General features: G+C 50.9%; 2 protein-coding genes across 2 annotated transcripts; one reads left to right on the top strand and one right to left on the bottom strand.

Annotated features, from left to right (window-relative positions):
* The first annotated feature begins 330 nt into the window (after positions 1-330).
* Positions 331-2,163, top strand: CXHXorf65 (chromosome X CXorf65 homolog). Its single transcript, XM_006189800.2, has 6 exons — positions 331-355; positions 483-569; positions 772-906; positions 1,228-1,296; positions 1,734-1,840; positions 2,065-2,163. Exons 1-6 carry the CDS (start codon positions 331-333, stop codon positions 2,161-2,163), a joined length of 522 nt encoding a protein of 173 aa, XP_006189862.2.
* A 475-nt stretch (positions 2,164-2,638) lies between these two features.
* FOXO4 (forkhead box O4) lies at positions 2,639-9,885 on the bottom strand. Its single transcript, XM_032474363.1, has 3 exons — positions 8,949-9,885; positions 4,401-5,460; positions 2,639-4,073 (listed from the first exon to the last, which is right to left on the bottom strand). The coding sequence occupies exons 1-3, from the start codon at positions 9,411-9,413 to the stop codon at positions 4,066-4,068; spliced, it is 1,533 nt and encodes a 510-aa protein (XP_032330254.1). The 5' UTR covers positions 9,414-9,885; the 3' UTR covers positions 2,639-4,065.
* Positions 9,886-15,147: the final 5,262 nt, after the last annotated feature.

Below are 15,147 nucleotides of genomic sequence, written 5' to 3'. Positions count from 1 at the left end.
TTACCATGTTGCCCCCATTGCCAACCAACCTTTTCTAGACCCTACCCAGATTCTTCTCGCCTTATCCTTTCTCCCTCTTCTGCCACACATACCACTTCTGACCTCATAATCCTTCATCTGCAGGCTCAGGCCCCACCCCTAGGGATGCTGGTTGTTTGCAGCTGCCAATAGCTCTCTCCTCTCTGCCCAGTCTGGGCCAATGTAATCCCTCTGCCTCTCCGGTCCCCCAAATTTATGGGCCCATATGGCCCCCCAAGTCCCCTAGAACACTCCCTCCTTCTGCCATGAATCATCAAGCCTGCCTCCGAAGAGTGAGAAGATCTTGAGAGCATGTTCATCTTTATCAAACATGGAGGTGAGGAGTACCACAGAGCTGGCATCCAGTCTAGGCTGAGGGTGAGGGGTGTTTGAGGGCAATGGAGATCTCAGGGATGGTGTCTACCTAGAGAAGGGCCACATCACCCTATCCCATCTCTTCTCAGATGATCAGCAGTTTCTGGCCAATACTAATTGTTCTGTATTCCTGTTGCTGCTTTATACCCGCCGTAAACTGGGGCTGCCGAAAAGAGGTGAGGAGTGTGGGGAGGGGACTGATGCCCAAGGGTCAGAAGTGGTAGGGTCATCTCCAGCCCCTGAGTCCTCCTGATGGCAAAAGGAGAGCTTCTTGAATCTTGACAGCTTCCTCCAACCCATTCTGGATAGGGTCACTGGCCCCTTTTGCTCCCACTCTCCTTCCTTAGCTGCCCCAATTATCCTGTGGCCTCCCTCCAGACACCATCGATTTGTGCGATGAAACGGGGACCATGAAGTTGCTTTTCCTGATGAAGACCCCTGGAGAATATGCCAACAAATTCCTTACAGCTCGAAGCACCTACTACGTTTGTAGGGTGAAGTTTGGGCCACCAGGTAGAGGCTTGGGAGCATTCCCTAGAGATAGAACAAAGCCCTCGAGATGGCCTGGGAACCTTGTCCTTCAGATAAGGCACCTTCAACCAGCTCCAAATAGACCGTCTCTAGTCAGCCAAAGAAAGGGCACTGCCACTATGACCATGGGTAGGTTAGCACATTCTTTGCCCCTCACCTGATCCTAGGGATGGACCTGAGGGGAGGAAATAAGGGACACCAGTTCAAGGTAGTGTTGATTGTGAAAGTCCTGAAATCTTGGGCTTTGGAAGGTTGGAGACTGGGTGACGGGAAGCTGGGGAGTGCATACTGCTGTGTTCACAGGAACTCGATTTGAGAAAATCTACCGAGCTTTTGTGCCCCTCCTGAAGAATCCAGAACCTGAGCTAATTGGTAAGGAGTATGATGGAGGAAGGAGGAACACAGATAGTACTGTACACAGCTAGGTGATGGAGAATATAGGGCAGGTGGGACTGCTAGAATACAGCAGGTTGGGTCACAGGATTCTCGGAAAGGGGGGATCGGGTTGAGGTCCGCTTTAGGAGGGATGTTTAGCTCAAAGCAGGAGGAGTGTGCGTGTGTTGCTCACCCCTCCTCACCATTTCTCAACCATCTCCTCAGTACACCTCCCTATCACCACCACATCATTTCCATCTTTCCCTTCATCCTTTTCTCTTGGAGTCTGGGTGTCCCAATTTCTGCTGAAGAGAGCAAAGCGTAGCTTTCGGCTCGGTTACTCCAAGGGATCATTTGAATGGCGGGAAGGACAGGATGGGTAGGTAAGGTCTCTAGTTTTCAGTGGTGGTGGGGTGCCTTTTCCTGGTTCCTAGATGCCTTGCGTACACAATGTGAAGTCCTGGAGAGGAACCAAATGAAAATGCTTAGAAGCCAAGAAGCCAGAAGAATTGTTTCAACTGAATCCTCCATGAACCCCCCAGTAAGACTTCCCAAATGTGGTCTCTCCCAGCAACCTCCTTCCCCGCCCCAGCCAACCCAAGGCTCCTCTACCCCGGCCTTCTGGGATGAATTTCCTTTCCAAATCCAACACCCATTCCCAAGACCTGCCTCTAACCTCTTTTGTCCAGCCTTTGGCCCTAGTTTGAAGCAAGCTGCCATGCAAAGGGACTTCTTTATCTGCTCACTGACCCTTTCCTTTTCCAGTCCAGATCAGGACGATCAGACGAAGAGGGGCCCACTCGCAGGGGTCCAATCCTTAAGAATAGAGTGGACTTTGTCACTAGGAGGGATAAATATCGCTGACCAAATAAAGTGACCAAGTGAGAGCAGTAATACTAGGTATGAAATTAGTGGGATTGAACGTGGGGTTCCTGTTTTCAAGAAAGACTTCTCCCAGTTATCTGCACCAAGGCTTAAGTCGCCCAGCACTGAGGAGGCTCTAACGGTGGGGAGGAGCAGCGGGAGAGGGCAGGGACCAGCACATGGGTGGGGGCTGTGGGGGCGAGGAAAGACAGCGAAGTCCAGTACAATGAGCCTTTGAGGGACAGAGTAGGGGGTGGGGTCTTCTCCAACCAGACTACCTCCCTTTGGGAGGCCTATCGAAGCCCGCCTACTCCTGCTGGGGTTAGGTGACTTCTGAGCATCTTCCCTCCCCCCACCACACTCCACCTCAGTCCCCGGCTGAAATTCCCCCACCCCCCACCGGTCTGCCTCTGGGCAGTCCCTACCACCCACCCTCCCCTCCTTATCCAAGAACAGTGAGGCAGCAAAAACCAGAGCTGGTTATAGGCATTTATTTATTGAATTTATTCATTTATTGATTTGACACACTTCCCCACTCCAATCTAGCACATGATACAATCTGGGTAGGCCAGGCGCTGACACAGGAAGTGATGGGAACCCACAGCAGGGGCGGGGGAAGGGGACAAGGCAAAGGGGACTGGGGGAGGGGCTGCTTTGGGGGTTGGGGTGGAGAAGGAGCCCCAGATGGCCTCCCTAGCAGGTGCTAGTAAACCTGATCCACATTCCCCTCCATCCCTGCTCATTTCCCAGACCCTCAGCCAAGCTCCCCAGCTCCCCCTTCCCTGTTCCGCCCCTCCCCCTGCCTGCTACCACACACACTTCCACATAACCCCTGCAGTCAGGCAAGGGGAAGAAGGGCAGGGACAGCTGCCTGGGGCCTTGAACAGGGAGGTCTCTGTGCCTAACTTTACCACCCTAAATCCTTCCCTCCTCTTCTCCCTCCTCCCACCCCCTTCCCAGGCCACAAACTAATTCCAGGCCTTCAACGCACTCTCCCACTGGAGCACTAAGCCACAGGGGGTCACGTGAGAGGGTGGCTGCACCCCAATGCCACACACTCCCAGGCACAAGGTGACAGAACGAGAGGCCCTGGCTTAGCTTTTCCTCAGGGTACCGCCAAGCTAGTGCTGCACAGACCTTGTTCTAGATCCAGTCCACACTTGCTCCCTGCACCCTGCTGGCCTGGAGTTCTCTGTCACTTCCCCTCTGTTTCCCGTAGTAATGTCTGTAGTGTTTACATCATGTCACTATGACAAAGCCTTCAGAAAGAAAAAAAGCATTCTCCCCATCACTAGCACCTTGCCACTGTTAAAAATCTCTAGATTTGTGTTTATATTTCTTTAAAAGTTTATAAAAAGCCTTTCTGTTATCTGCAGCCTTCCAAGGGGGATTTGGCCTGGTGAGCTACTCCAGTGCTCAGACCTTGGCCCTTCTAGGTCCCCACTAACCCCCTCCCAACCCCACACCGCTGGCCGAAGGGGCCACGGCATAAAAATCCCAGGCTGGACTCAGCCTGGACCAGCTCAGATAAGACTCTACAAAAAATCCTGCTCCCAAAGGCAGGGGTAAGGCCACTGGTGACTTCGCATTTCCAACAGCATTGCCTGCCCCTGCTGCAAGACCTAGAGGGTGGGGATGGGGGGAGCCGGGGCTGGCTCCTGAGAGGGGGGCCTTACCCCCTAATTGGCACAGTGAGAATAAACCCTCTCCCTCTCCCCCTCCCCACCCCCTAGAGTTCCCATATGGGGCAGCTTTATGATTTCCTCAACACCCCTGTGAGCAGACCCTACCCTAGCCCTAAAGCAGGGTCCCAAATTCCCGGGGAGGGGTCAAGGGTAAAGAGTGAATATGGGCACGCCTGGCTCCACCTCTGATGCAGGGAACAAAGCTTCTGGCCATGGCTCAGGGATCTGTGGGAAGAACAAATGGGAGGACAAGGTAAGAGGCTCGTCTGCGGTGTGATGACTTTCCATCATCAGGATTCAGACCAAGGGAAACAGAGACAGCCCTTCCCCTCACCTCTCCTGGGCTACTTTGTAGGGGTAGGCACTGAGGGGCCTGGGGGGGTCCCATCTGGAAACGATGCCATTCTAATATGACATCCTCCCTCCAATTCCCCAGGGGCCCCAGACACCGCCATGTTCTAAATCTCCCCCTTGCTCAAATCACAGGCCTGGTGGGCCCCTAAGGAGTGGGTATAGGTTGCGAGATGCTGCTGTGATTATGGGGTGCCGTACCTGGCTCAAAGTTGAAGTCCAGTCCTTCGTCCCCGTCCATGAGGTCACTGATGATGTTATCCATGTCACACTCCAGGTTCTCCATATACATATCAAGATCGAGATCCTGAGGCATTCGGTCTTGGCTTACAGCTTCAGTTGGAGGGGTGAGCACAGGAGCCCCCAGGGGCTTGGGGACTGGAGCGCCGGCCATGACTGGAGGCGGTGCTATCATCGAGAGGCTGGGAACCAGACTGCTGGGGCCTGGAGCCTCTGGGGGCTTAGGGCATAAGCCGACCCCCGGGGCTAGCTTACTGGAGGAAGGCATCCCCCCCAGCAACAGAAGTGTCGGAGCCTGGGACAGAATGGGATCTACCTGGGTCATGAGGACGTCAGCAGGGGGTGGTGGCGTATCAGAGGTGAGCAGGGCCTCGAGAGACTGGGAGCTTGAGAAGCACCCTTCTCCTGCTGACAGGGACCCCTCTGCTGGGCTGAAGAGGGAGGTGCTGTAGGTGTGTAACGGGCCCGAAACCCCAGGATGCTGCAAAGAGAAGCCGGAGAGGCTGCTCCGAGATAGCAGGGAATGGGGAGATGTGAGATTGAGCCCATCTAACAGCTCAAGATCTTCTTTCAGGGTGGGTGGAACACCCCCTGCATAGCCGCTGGCTGAGGCTGGTATTTCTTCTTCTGCCAGCACCTCAGGCTCTGGTCTCCTGGGGGAGGGCCGAGTGCTGACAGTGCTGGCATTGGAACTGCTCCGAGGACGGAAGGTGCTCCACACATCAGCTTCCTCACGGTTGCGAGAGCCGGGGCTGCCCGACCACTTGGCGAAGTGGCCAGTGGGGCTCCTCGGAGTGGCGCTTTCCGGTGGAGCTGGCAGCACAGCGGGTTTCTTCTTGGGGGCCTTGCTGCGGCCTCGGAGCAGCTTGCTGCTGCTATCCATGGAGGCTGCCCGGCGGCGGGGCGCCTTGCCGCTCTTGCCTCCCTCGGGGTTCAGCATCCACCACGAACTCTTGCCAGTCGCCTCGTTGTGAACCTTGATGAACTTGCTGTGCAGCGACAGGTTGTGGCGGATTGAGTTCTGGAGGGGCAGAGGCAACAGGAAAGGGGCATGAGATGTATGGAGGGGAGTCAGGGGCCAGCAGTCCAGTCTACAAGGATGCTGGGTGGGACACAGCAGGGACATTCCTGGAAACTCAAAGCTAGTCAAATCCAAGGGGCAGACAGGCCAGGGTAGGAGTGGAGGGTGGCGGTAGGGGAGGAGACCATACACTGTTCCCACCTGAAGACCAGCTGCTTGGTCTCTGCTCCGGACTTCTCTGCACAGGGATCCCAGGAGACAACCCGAGCAACCACCAATTCAGAAGGCACTGCGCCCCTCCTCCCCACCCCCCCGAAAAGCTCACAGCACTCTAGTCCTCCCAAGTCTCTGGGGGCTGGCCAGCATCAGGAAGACACACTCCGGGTTCAGCAAGAACTCGGCTCAGATGGAAAAGAGCATTCCACAGCTCCACCCCTTTCCTTGAGCGCCTGCTTGGGTGGAGTTGACAGGACAGTGGCGCAACACCAGCCCAGGACTGACCCACCCTGTCCCAAGCCAGTTTTCTGAAGAGGCTGAGGGGCTGGAACCTCAGCACGGCTGATGCTCCACTCTCCCACTGGGCATTTGGGTCCTGGCTCTCTGTAGGATTTGAAGATTCCTTTTTTTCCGATTTCTCTCAGTTTCTGGACGCACACCCTCAACTACATTCAGGCCAGGCTTCTCCTAGTGCCTCGAATACCCAAAACACATTCCTCCAGCCTTCCTGGTCCGGGGAAGGATCTCCCCTCTCTAAAATTCTCCTAGTTCATCAAGACCAAACCGAGCTTAAGTGCCCCGTTTTATGAAGTGGTGGCTTGACTCCTGCAGCCAAAATTCTGGTACAGTATTTAAAGCTGTTCCCCTCAAACAGGCCCAATCTATAGTATATTGTTCTTCATTTCCATGCAATCTGCCTTATCAAGTGTAACTTCCAAGACACAGATCACGTTGTCCAGGTGGGCAGCCCCCAGCAGTGCCCCCCTCAGAGTGCCAACCTCCCAGTATATAATCAATATTTGTTGCCTGATTGGTGGGTGGCCCTCAGGTGACAGATGGTGAATCTCCCCTTGAGGCTCCGTCAGCTCTTGAGTGCCTTGGGTATTAGGAGCTGTGTTCTTCCTTCCTCCCTCGCTGCAGATATTCTGCTAGAGATAAGTATTTTTTCCCAGGGGCCCAGGGAGCTGAGATTCGCAGCTTCTTGGGCCCCCAGAGCAGCTTATTTTCACTGGCTGCCTCAGGCTACTTACACCATCCTTTTGTGTCCCGCCCCCCTCCGGCTCCGCCCCCCCCCAAGAACCTCCCTTCTCTTTCCTACCTCCTTTCCCCTACTTCTCAGGAATTTGTGCAGAATATCTCCAACCTTAGGGGCATTTGACCTCCCACATGAAGCTCTTTGGTGTTTAGAAACTTGGGAAGAGCCCAGAAGGGCTTGGAGCAGCTAGGAGGCTGAAGCTTTGGACAGTCAGAAATCACTTCATGTGTTTCAGACTGATGCTGGAGATAAGGGGACTCTTTGCCTGGGGAAAGATGCTTAAGTAGCTTCTTGCTCCAGGGCTCTTTAGCTGAAGAACTCCTTGTCTCCCTGGGACCCTGCAGTAATGGCACTCCAACTACTATGGCTGCATTAGTATTTTTGGTTCCTTCAAGGAATCACACTTGTCCATCCAGCCTGAGCTTAGTAACTGAGAACCACAGTGACTTCCGGCACCATGATTTCCCCCCCACCCTTTTGCAGCCTCTAACTCTGGGTCTATTGAGAAGGCTCATTCCTTTCCCTACTACTCAGTACCGGTGAGGCCCATTTGTTCATCCCCTCTTCTTTAGACCTTGGAACTAGTACGTGGTACAGCCTCCTACCTGGAAAGGTCGGCTCCCTAGAAGCCTATAATTCTTACCTGTTGGAAGAGGGGTGACTGCACACTGTTCCCCTAACCACCTAAACTAAGCCTTCTTGTTCTATGTGAGTGCCGCCCCCTGGTGGGGTGGTAGTAACCTTGGCCCATCACCAGGGAAGCCAGTTCAGGCTTGAGGCTACCTTGGACCAGGGCAGGGGTGGGGAGTGAGAGGTGAGAGCATTGGAGGCCCCAGACTTGGCCTGATTTGGCTTTGCCATTATTCTATGACAGCATGGATTAACAGAAAGAGCTTAGACCTGAGTTCAAGTTCTCATTCTATTGATCTTGGCAAGTTTCCTAAGCTTTCTAGACCTGAGTCTCCTAATTAATTTGTCAAATGAGGAATCTCGGAATTGCTGTAAAGACTAATAAAATAAAAAAATTAATTACTTTGTAAACAAACAAAAAAACCCCCCTATAAGTATAAATTATAAGGAGGGACTACACTCCCACAGCATAACTAACAACTCATGGTTATTTCTTCTACCCTGGAAAATGAACCTAAGGGAAAAGAAAAACAGCTGTGTAGGCTGGGTCCAAGGAGGGGAGCTCTTTATGAGCTGAGACTGTGGCGTGGCAGTCTACCCAGAAATAGTGCCAAGGGTCTCATTCAGCTGTCCCGTTTTCTGTTCTGCCCAACCCCTAGGGATACTGCAGATCTGATCCCTTGATCTCTTACACCTCAGGTAAGACCCTCTGCTCATTTGATCCTCTGTATTTCCTTGCATCCTGATCTCACCACTTACCAGTGTCCAAGACTTCGATAGGAGTTGAAGCACCCCAATTTCGTGATCAGAGCCCCATATTTCTCAGGACAAGTTTCAGAGCATCTAGTGAGATCTCTCCTCACAGTTTCTTCACGGAAGGCCAAGGAACTCCCAACCTTGTGCTCTCCCATCAGAGCCCTATCTTTTTTTTCACGAATATTCCTCAACAGGGAGTGAAAACTTCCCCCCACAACTTGGAGAGCCCCTTACCAGGGAGATATTCTTGGCATTATGTAGGGTAAACTGAGACAGACAGTCGCTCACAGCCCCCCACACCCTGTTTTTTCTCAGTGCGCAGGATCAGCTACCTTACCCCCTGGGTATCGCTCTTTTTACCTTTTGCCACTCCACTCCATCTTCTTGGGTAGCAGAGTTCTAGAATAGTACTTCTACCCTGAGGTGTTGAGAGGCAAGCAGGGAATCCAAGTAACCCCACAGAAATGGGAGAAAAGGTGTTGGGGTGGGAGGTGGGGGAGGAGGGAAGGCTAGGTTCCTGCAGGGAATCCACACAGTTCCTGCTGTACATAGGATAAAGACTTCTCTGTGGGGATAAGTGTTTGGGGCAGCCCAAGCCAAAGTACTGGGAGTGTTGAGCAGTGAGCAGAGAATTCAATTTTCTCCAGGGTAAGGACAGTGTCTTATTCATTTATGATCCTCCAGCATCAAGCACCGAGCATGGAATATACTATGGACTAAGTAAATGTTTGTCTAATTCACCACTGAAGGTGGATCTCTGGGGTAGGGGTGTAAAAGGAGTAGCAGTAAGGAGACTGGAGGGCTCAGGGGCAGACGGGTATTGGGACGGAGGTAAGGGGGTCATAGTTACCTTCCATCCTGCGGAGCTGTTGCTGTCACCCTTGTCCTTGAAGTAGGGCACAGTGCGGACCATCCACTCATAGATCTGGGCGAGTGTCAGTCGCTTCTCGGGGGCGCTTTCAATGGCCTGGCTGATGAGTTCTGCATATGACTGATTTCCCCAGGCATTCCGGCGGGAGCCTCCCTTCCGAGGACCTGTTACAGCCCCCAGGATCCCGGGCTGGGGGCCCCCTGCCGGGTCTGGGAGCCGGGAGGGCAACAGGGTCGGCTCGGAGCGCCCCTCCGAGCGCCCCTCCGTGTGTACCTTCTCTCCCAGACCTGACTCCACCTCGGGCGACTCGGATGGCTCGGGAGCGAGCTCTGGTCGGGGAAGGGGCCAGGTGCAGGAGCGGGGACGGCTCTGGGGTTCGAAGTCGGGATCGAGGTCTACGATCGCGGCAGCCTCTGTGGCTGAATTCTCATTCCCTGGATCCATACGTGGAGTTGGACCTCCGGCGCTCAGCGTTCAGAGGAGCCTGCCACCGTACCTCGCGATGCCTCCCCCCAGGGGGGAAGCACCGAGGGCCAGGAGGCACATTCCTACCAGTCCTCAGAAAGTCTCGAACTTCCCCCTCGCCCCAGGACGCTAGCCCTTAAGCTGTCCCTTCCACACAGTTCTCTGATCCTCTTCTCCACTACTGCCTGCAGCCTCGGAGCTCTTTCCGAGACACCACCTGTAACCTCCGCCTAGCGAAGACACTTTTTCCCCAACCGCTCACTCAGCTTCCTGCTCTTTTAAACCTGAGGCACACATCGCGCTCCCATCACCGAACGTCTCCTTAGCCGCAGTTCCCTCCCCCTTTTAAGTTGCTGCCCCCCGGACACTCCTCCCAAATTTCCTCCACCCGGATCACTGCCCTCCCCCACGCCCCGCTCCCCCGCGTCACTTGCCCCTCCCCTGCTTCCCCCTCCCTCCGCCTCTTCCCTCCCCCCGACTCTCAACCGGGTCCAAGTCCCCGCCGCCTCGGCCTCTCGAATTCCCGCACCGATCCCCCTATCAACCCCCCCACCCCCCGCCCCCCGGGTTTCCCTTTTGTTTTGCTCCAAGCAGCGGCCCCCGCCTGACGTCTCTGTTTACCACTCGCCGGGGCAGCCATCTGCGCACGCGCCTGGAGAGCCGGTTGGGAAACCGAGTTCTTCAGCCGTGCCACCCTGGTCGGGTTTGAGGACTACATTTCCCGTCCTACTTCGCTGCCAGGAGCCCGATAAGGGAGGCAGGAGAGCGGCGTGGCAGGATATAGAGAGGTGGCACTTTAATCCTTAGAGGTCGTTGCGGACTTTTTCTTTTCTTTAAAAATCATTTTCCTCCTCTTACGCCCTTCCCACCTCCTCCCTTGTGATTAGGGGTCGCCTGGATGACCGCGTTGAGAGATGCTACACCTTTCCCTCTTTCAGGCAGAAGAGGGCAAAAGGAAAAAAATGCGATCTCTGCAAGAAACAGAAAACCGAGAAGCGAGAAGCAAGGAACTGGACTAGAAAATAGGCTGTATGCGTGTTGAGGAGTTGGGTGGAGGGCTTGGGGAACATAAACAAATGGTTGGCTGATGATAGGGTCTCCCCCGCTGCCCTCAACTCCCCACACGCAGTTCCCACTGATACGAGGTTGCTGACCAGTCTGTTTTCCCCACTGGCTCTTCTGGCCTCTCCTTAAAATATTGATACTCTCCAGGTTTCCATCTTCGGCGGCTTCACTTCTCATTCAACAGGTTCCAAACAGGACTCATTATCTGTTCCTGCACCCACACCCCTATCCTCTGGACACTCTTATCTCTGAATTTGGTTAATGGTTGTCCTAACCTACCCAGTCTCCTAAACTAGACTTACTCTTCATCTTTTCATCTCCCGAACCTTCCACATCGAAATCCCGGTTCAAGATCTTAATTTATCAGACGCAGCAGCGTCTTAATTGGACCTCACACCAAGAATCTTTTCCCAGCTGCTGTTTACATTCTGTGCCGCCAACAAAGTAACCTTTCTAAGAAACACTCCCGGTAATAACAACTGAAATTTATGAAGCACTTACTATGTGCCAGGTGCTGTGCTGATTGCTTTACAGGCATTAGCTCATTTACTCCTCCAATCAACCCTGTGAGGTAGGTACCACTGTTGTCCCCATTGTACAGAAGACACTAATGCTCAGAGACTTAGTGACTTGCCCAAAGCCACACAACTAGGAGGCAGGAGACCTGGGATATCACTTACATGTGATCATAGCATTTACCTGCTTAAAACTTCATTTAATTTTCCCCACTGCCTGTGTGATAAAGTTCAAACTTAGCAAGGCATACAGGTCTCTTCAGGTTCAGGCCACTTCCCATCTTTCCTGCGTCCTCTTTCACTGGGCACATTAAGTTCTGACCAGTCCGAGTGTCACACTATTTCCTGGAAATACCGTACATACCCTTGTATACCTTTCCCTCCTCATCCTGGGATGTCCTCCCTCTCATCATCCCCTCCCCAAGTCTCTTATTCTGGAAAATTCCTATTCAGCCTTCCCTGTCTTGCTCAGGTACAGTTAGTTCTCTGTTTCCTGCATTCCCAGGCATTTTGTGCAGGCTTATGTTATATAGCATAAACCATATTGTATTGTAATTATTTGCTTAGGTGTATGTCTCTTCCACTGACCTGTGAACTCCTTGAAGGCAGAGACAAGTTGTATATATCTCTGTGACCCCACATAGTAGACATTCAGTAAATGTCAGTTGAATAAATGGGGATCAGGAATCGAGTGACATTGCACTTGTACATTTTACAACTTTTAAATATTGTATTTATTTTCTGCCTGGCCATGTCCCGTTTTTCCTGTTAGACAGCAAGCTCCTAGGGGGAGGGACTAGAATTTAACTAGTCTGTATAGAGCCTAGTGTTGTACCATTGACAGCATTGCTTGATATGTACTCTGTGATGACCAGGCCTTCCTCCTATCCATACAACCTGGGATTTTTTCAGAGGTGCCAGCACATTGAGCCTTCAAAGTGGTATTAGTCTCCTCATGGTAACATAACCATCTTGGATCTATGTATTCCTGCCTCCTTCTGCTCCATTTGCACCCTACTAGCAGTTCCATGCATTTGTCACATAGACGGTAAAAAGAAGACTGTATTCCTACCTGAGGTCCAGACTAGAGAGATGGGAGAGTTGCTCACAACGTCTGCAAACAGGTCCTGCCTATGTGTCTTCCAGCACAGCCTGCAGTACTTGGTAAGTGCTGCCTGAGCAGTGAATTTGGTAGAGAGAGCCTGGTGGGCACTAGGTTGCAAGGAGCTCTCTTCTAAATGAAACAGGTGTGGTGGCAGATCACGCAGAGCTGCTGAGACAGGGAAATGGCAGGGCGGGGCAGGCACCTGTCTTGGCTTGAGTTATATCTTGCATTGTCTCCCTTTGTGCATTTGTTTGAAAAGGTCCACCTCTCCACCAACTCATGTCCATCACTTTAAATTTCCCATTCAAAGCTCAAAACTTACCTGCTCCATGCTCTTGGAAACTTTCCCCAACTAGCCCAACCTGACAGATCACTTAACAACACTGCATCTCCTGAACCTCTCTGAGCTCAGTTTGTATTCTTTAACTTTGTGCTTGTGGTTACATGGCTTTTCATTTCACAAGCGTGTATTGTCTCCCCAACTAGGTGATAAACTCTGTGATCAACCCATAAATGCTTATTGAGCCTTTACTGTTAAGATGAGAATATACTGGGTGGGAGGGTATAGCTCAGTGGCAGAGCGCGTGCTTAACATGCATGCACTATGAGGGTTCAATCCCCAGTGCCTCCATTAAAAATAAAAAGATGAGAGTACACCTTGGAACTCTGGACAGATAAAAATGACCATAGACCATAGGACCAGATGATTTAGGAGGGTGAGCTGAAGGAGTGGTGGAATGGCAAGGACACCACGACTTCAACGCATGAGAGAGGTCAGAGCTATGCAGCTTATTACTGTGGCGGTGTTAGAATATACATTAGCCAAGAGACAGAGTTAGTAGGGTGGCCTTGGAGCATAGAAGACACATCGATCATGAAAGAGGACCAACAGCAGGACCCCAGAAAACTGATGGAGTCACAAATCACGAAGAGATACGGCAGGATATGGGGAGGGGGGCACAGCCCTTTTTCCCAGTTGCAACCCCAGAGTTTATGGTCTCAACTCGCTCCGCATTCCCAGTGTTTTCTTTTTCCTCTTGAAGGTCATAGGGGTTTGGCCCTCTTGCCTCTTTCACTACAACCGCCCACTCTTCTTCAAACTGGGTGCCACCCCCCAATCCGGCTGCCAAACTGGCTTTATTCATTTGAATTGAGATAGACATTTCCCCACTTCTTTCTTACCCTGCCCAGCTCTGAAAAAACACCCCCTTCCACCTAGGGTTTGAATAGGATTTTTGCTAGTAACCACAGAGAAAGACGCAGGGGTTAACAAAAACAACGATGAGCAAGTTCAAGGAATCTCAGAAAACACCACCTCTGCTTGTCCTTGGTCTTCACAGATGTGTATGGAACATACATATTTGTGTAGCCTTCTTCCCTAAGTCCTTCTTTATGTGTTTCCGTGAAAGATTTCTTGTTCTTCTCTTAGAAGCCAGCAGCACCTCCCAACCCTGTCGTTGTTTTTGAAAATATTTTCAGTTAATAAACATTTCGTAAGAGTCTACTTTTCCAGACACCAGGCTACGTGCTTTTACATAAAGTACACCCCAGACTAAAGTCCTCAGATTTAGCCCCAAGTAGATCTGATTTGGCACCACTACTAAGTTCAAGGCAGCTAGTCAGTCCTCTCTGGACCCTGGAAGTCAGCCCGATATAGTGAAAAGAGCACTAGATTGAGTCAGGAGAGCTGAGTCCTTGTCATAGCTCTGTCACTAACTAGATGAACAGTGATAATAATTACCCTACTATTAATAAGTAACACCAATTGACTTTTCATTGTGTCTTAGGCACTGTGCTAAGTGCTTTACACGGATTAGCTGATTTAATGCACATAATAAGCATGTAAATTAAATGCTATTACTATTTTCATTTCACGGAGGAAAATGAGACTTAGAGAGAGGGTAAAGGGACCTACTTAAGGTCCAGAGTTACTAAGTGGTAGAACAGAGTTACAGATCCAGGCAGTCTGACTCCAGAACCTACACAAATCAATTTGCCTCTTTGGCTTTGGTTTCTTCAGTTGTAAAATGGGAATGCGGTTTTAGATGACCTCTACAGTCTCTCCTAGGTCTAAAATCCTACTTTCTGTGATCTTCAATATGGGTACGAGACCCAGATTGCCCTTTTGGCTTGAGACTGCCCTGAGCTCACACTTCACACTCACACAAATTCGGCCCTCGCCCCCGGCAGGAATAAGGTCCACAAAGCCTCATCTCTCAGGTTTCAGGCTCTCTGAACTGACCTTTGAGCTTTCTCATTAACCATTCTTGAAGGCCTCTATGGTTCCAACCTTCGAAAGTCCTACCAGCATGCTATTTACTAGACTTATTACCAGAAGAGTTTCCAATACACAGAAAGATGCTTGTATTTTAAAGTTCCATGAAAAGATGGAACTTTACACACTCTGCTCGTAATTTTGTTCAAAATACATTGAGAAAAAATAGGAAAACATGCCAAAAAGTGTTAACAGTGGTTCTTTTTTCATTTTACTTTCTTATATTTTTCCAATTTACTATGACTGCGTGTAACTTTTAAACTGGGTTGGGGCGGGGAGTGCTTTCTGTTTTGCCTTGTTCTATAAGGGATTTGAGGCACTTTACCAGAAAAAAACAGTACAAATGTCATAAGATTATAGAAGTAGAACATCAGAGGCGTGTAGAGGAAGAAGAAGCTAATGTGCAATGACTGAACATTAAATTAATCTTCTGGGCCGCCCAGGGGAAAGGGGAAAACACAGTAAGTTACACAATTCTTCTTATCAGGAAGAAAGGCACGTGGCAATTCCTCAACGAAAGATAGAGATTTTCGTCACTAAATTCTTTTTTCCCTAACTTGAAAAGACAGGCTACAGCAAACAAATTTTTTTGGAAAAAGCAAAACATTTATTACCCTCATAGAATTTTCATCTTCACGTATAGCTTTCAGTCCTTGTCCACAGATACAAATAATTTTACATGACTGTAATTAGAGTCTCTATACCGTTTTGTCTTTTTTTTAAATGAAGATATCATAAACACATTTTCATATT

This window comes from Camelus ferus, chromosome X (genome assembly GCF_009834535.1).
Source record: "Camelus ferus isolate YT-003-E chromosome X, BCGSAC_Cfer_1.0, whole genome shotgun sequence".
In the NCBI taxonomy this organism is placed as follows: Eukaryota; Metazoa; Chordata; class Mammalia; order Artiodactyla; family Camelidae; genus Camelus; species Camelus ferus.
The sequence above is the reverse complement of the archived record's forward strand: the minus strand, read 5'-3'. Positions and strand labels throughout refer to the sequence as shown.

What these genes read in the sequence shown, in the direction of transcription:
- FOXO4 (XM_032474363.1), bottom strand. Translation starts at nt 9,413, where the DNA reads ATGGATCCAGGGAATGAGAATTCAGCCACAGAGGCTGCCGCGATCGTA. An exon ending in ACAGCTCCGCAGGATGGAAG is followed by an intron (nt 5,461 to 8,948) that starts GTAACTATGACC and finishes CTGCCCCTCCAG; the next exon opens with AACTCAATCCGCCACAACCT.
- CXHXorf65 (XM_006189800.2), top strand. Translation starts at nt 331, where the DNA reads ATGTTCATCTTTATCAAACATGGAG. An exon ending in GGTGAAGTTTGGGCCACCAG is followed by an intron (nt 907 to 1,227) that starts GTAGAGGCTTGG and finishes CTGTGTTCACAG; the next exon opens with GAACTCGATTTGAGAAAATC. An exon ending in TCCAGAACCTGAGCTAATTG is followed by an intron (nt 1,297 to 1,733) that starts GTAAGGAGTATG and finishes CCTGGTTCCTAG; the next exon opens with ATGCCTTGCGTACACAATGT.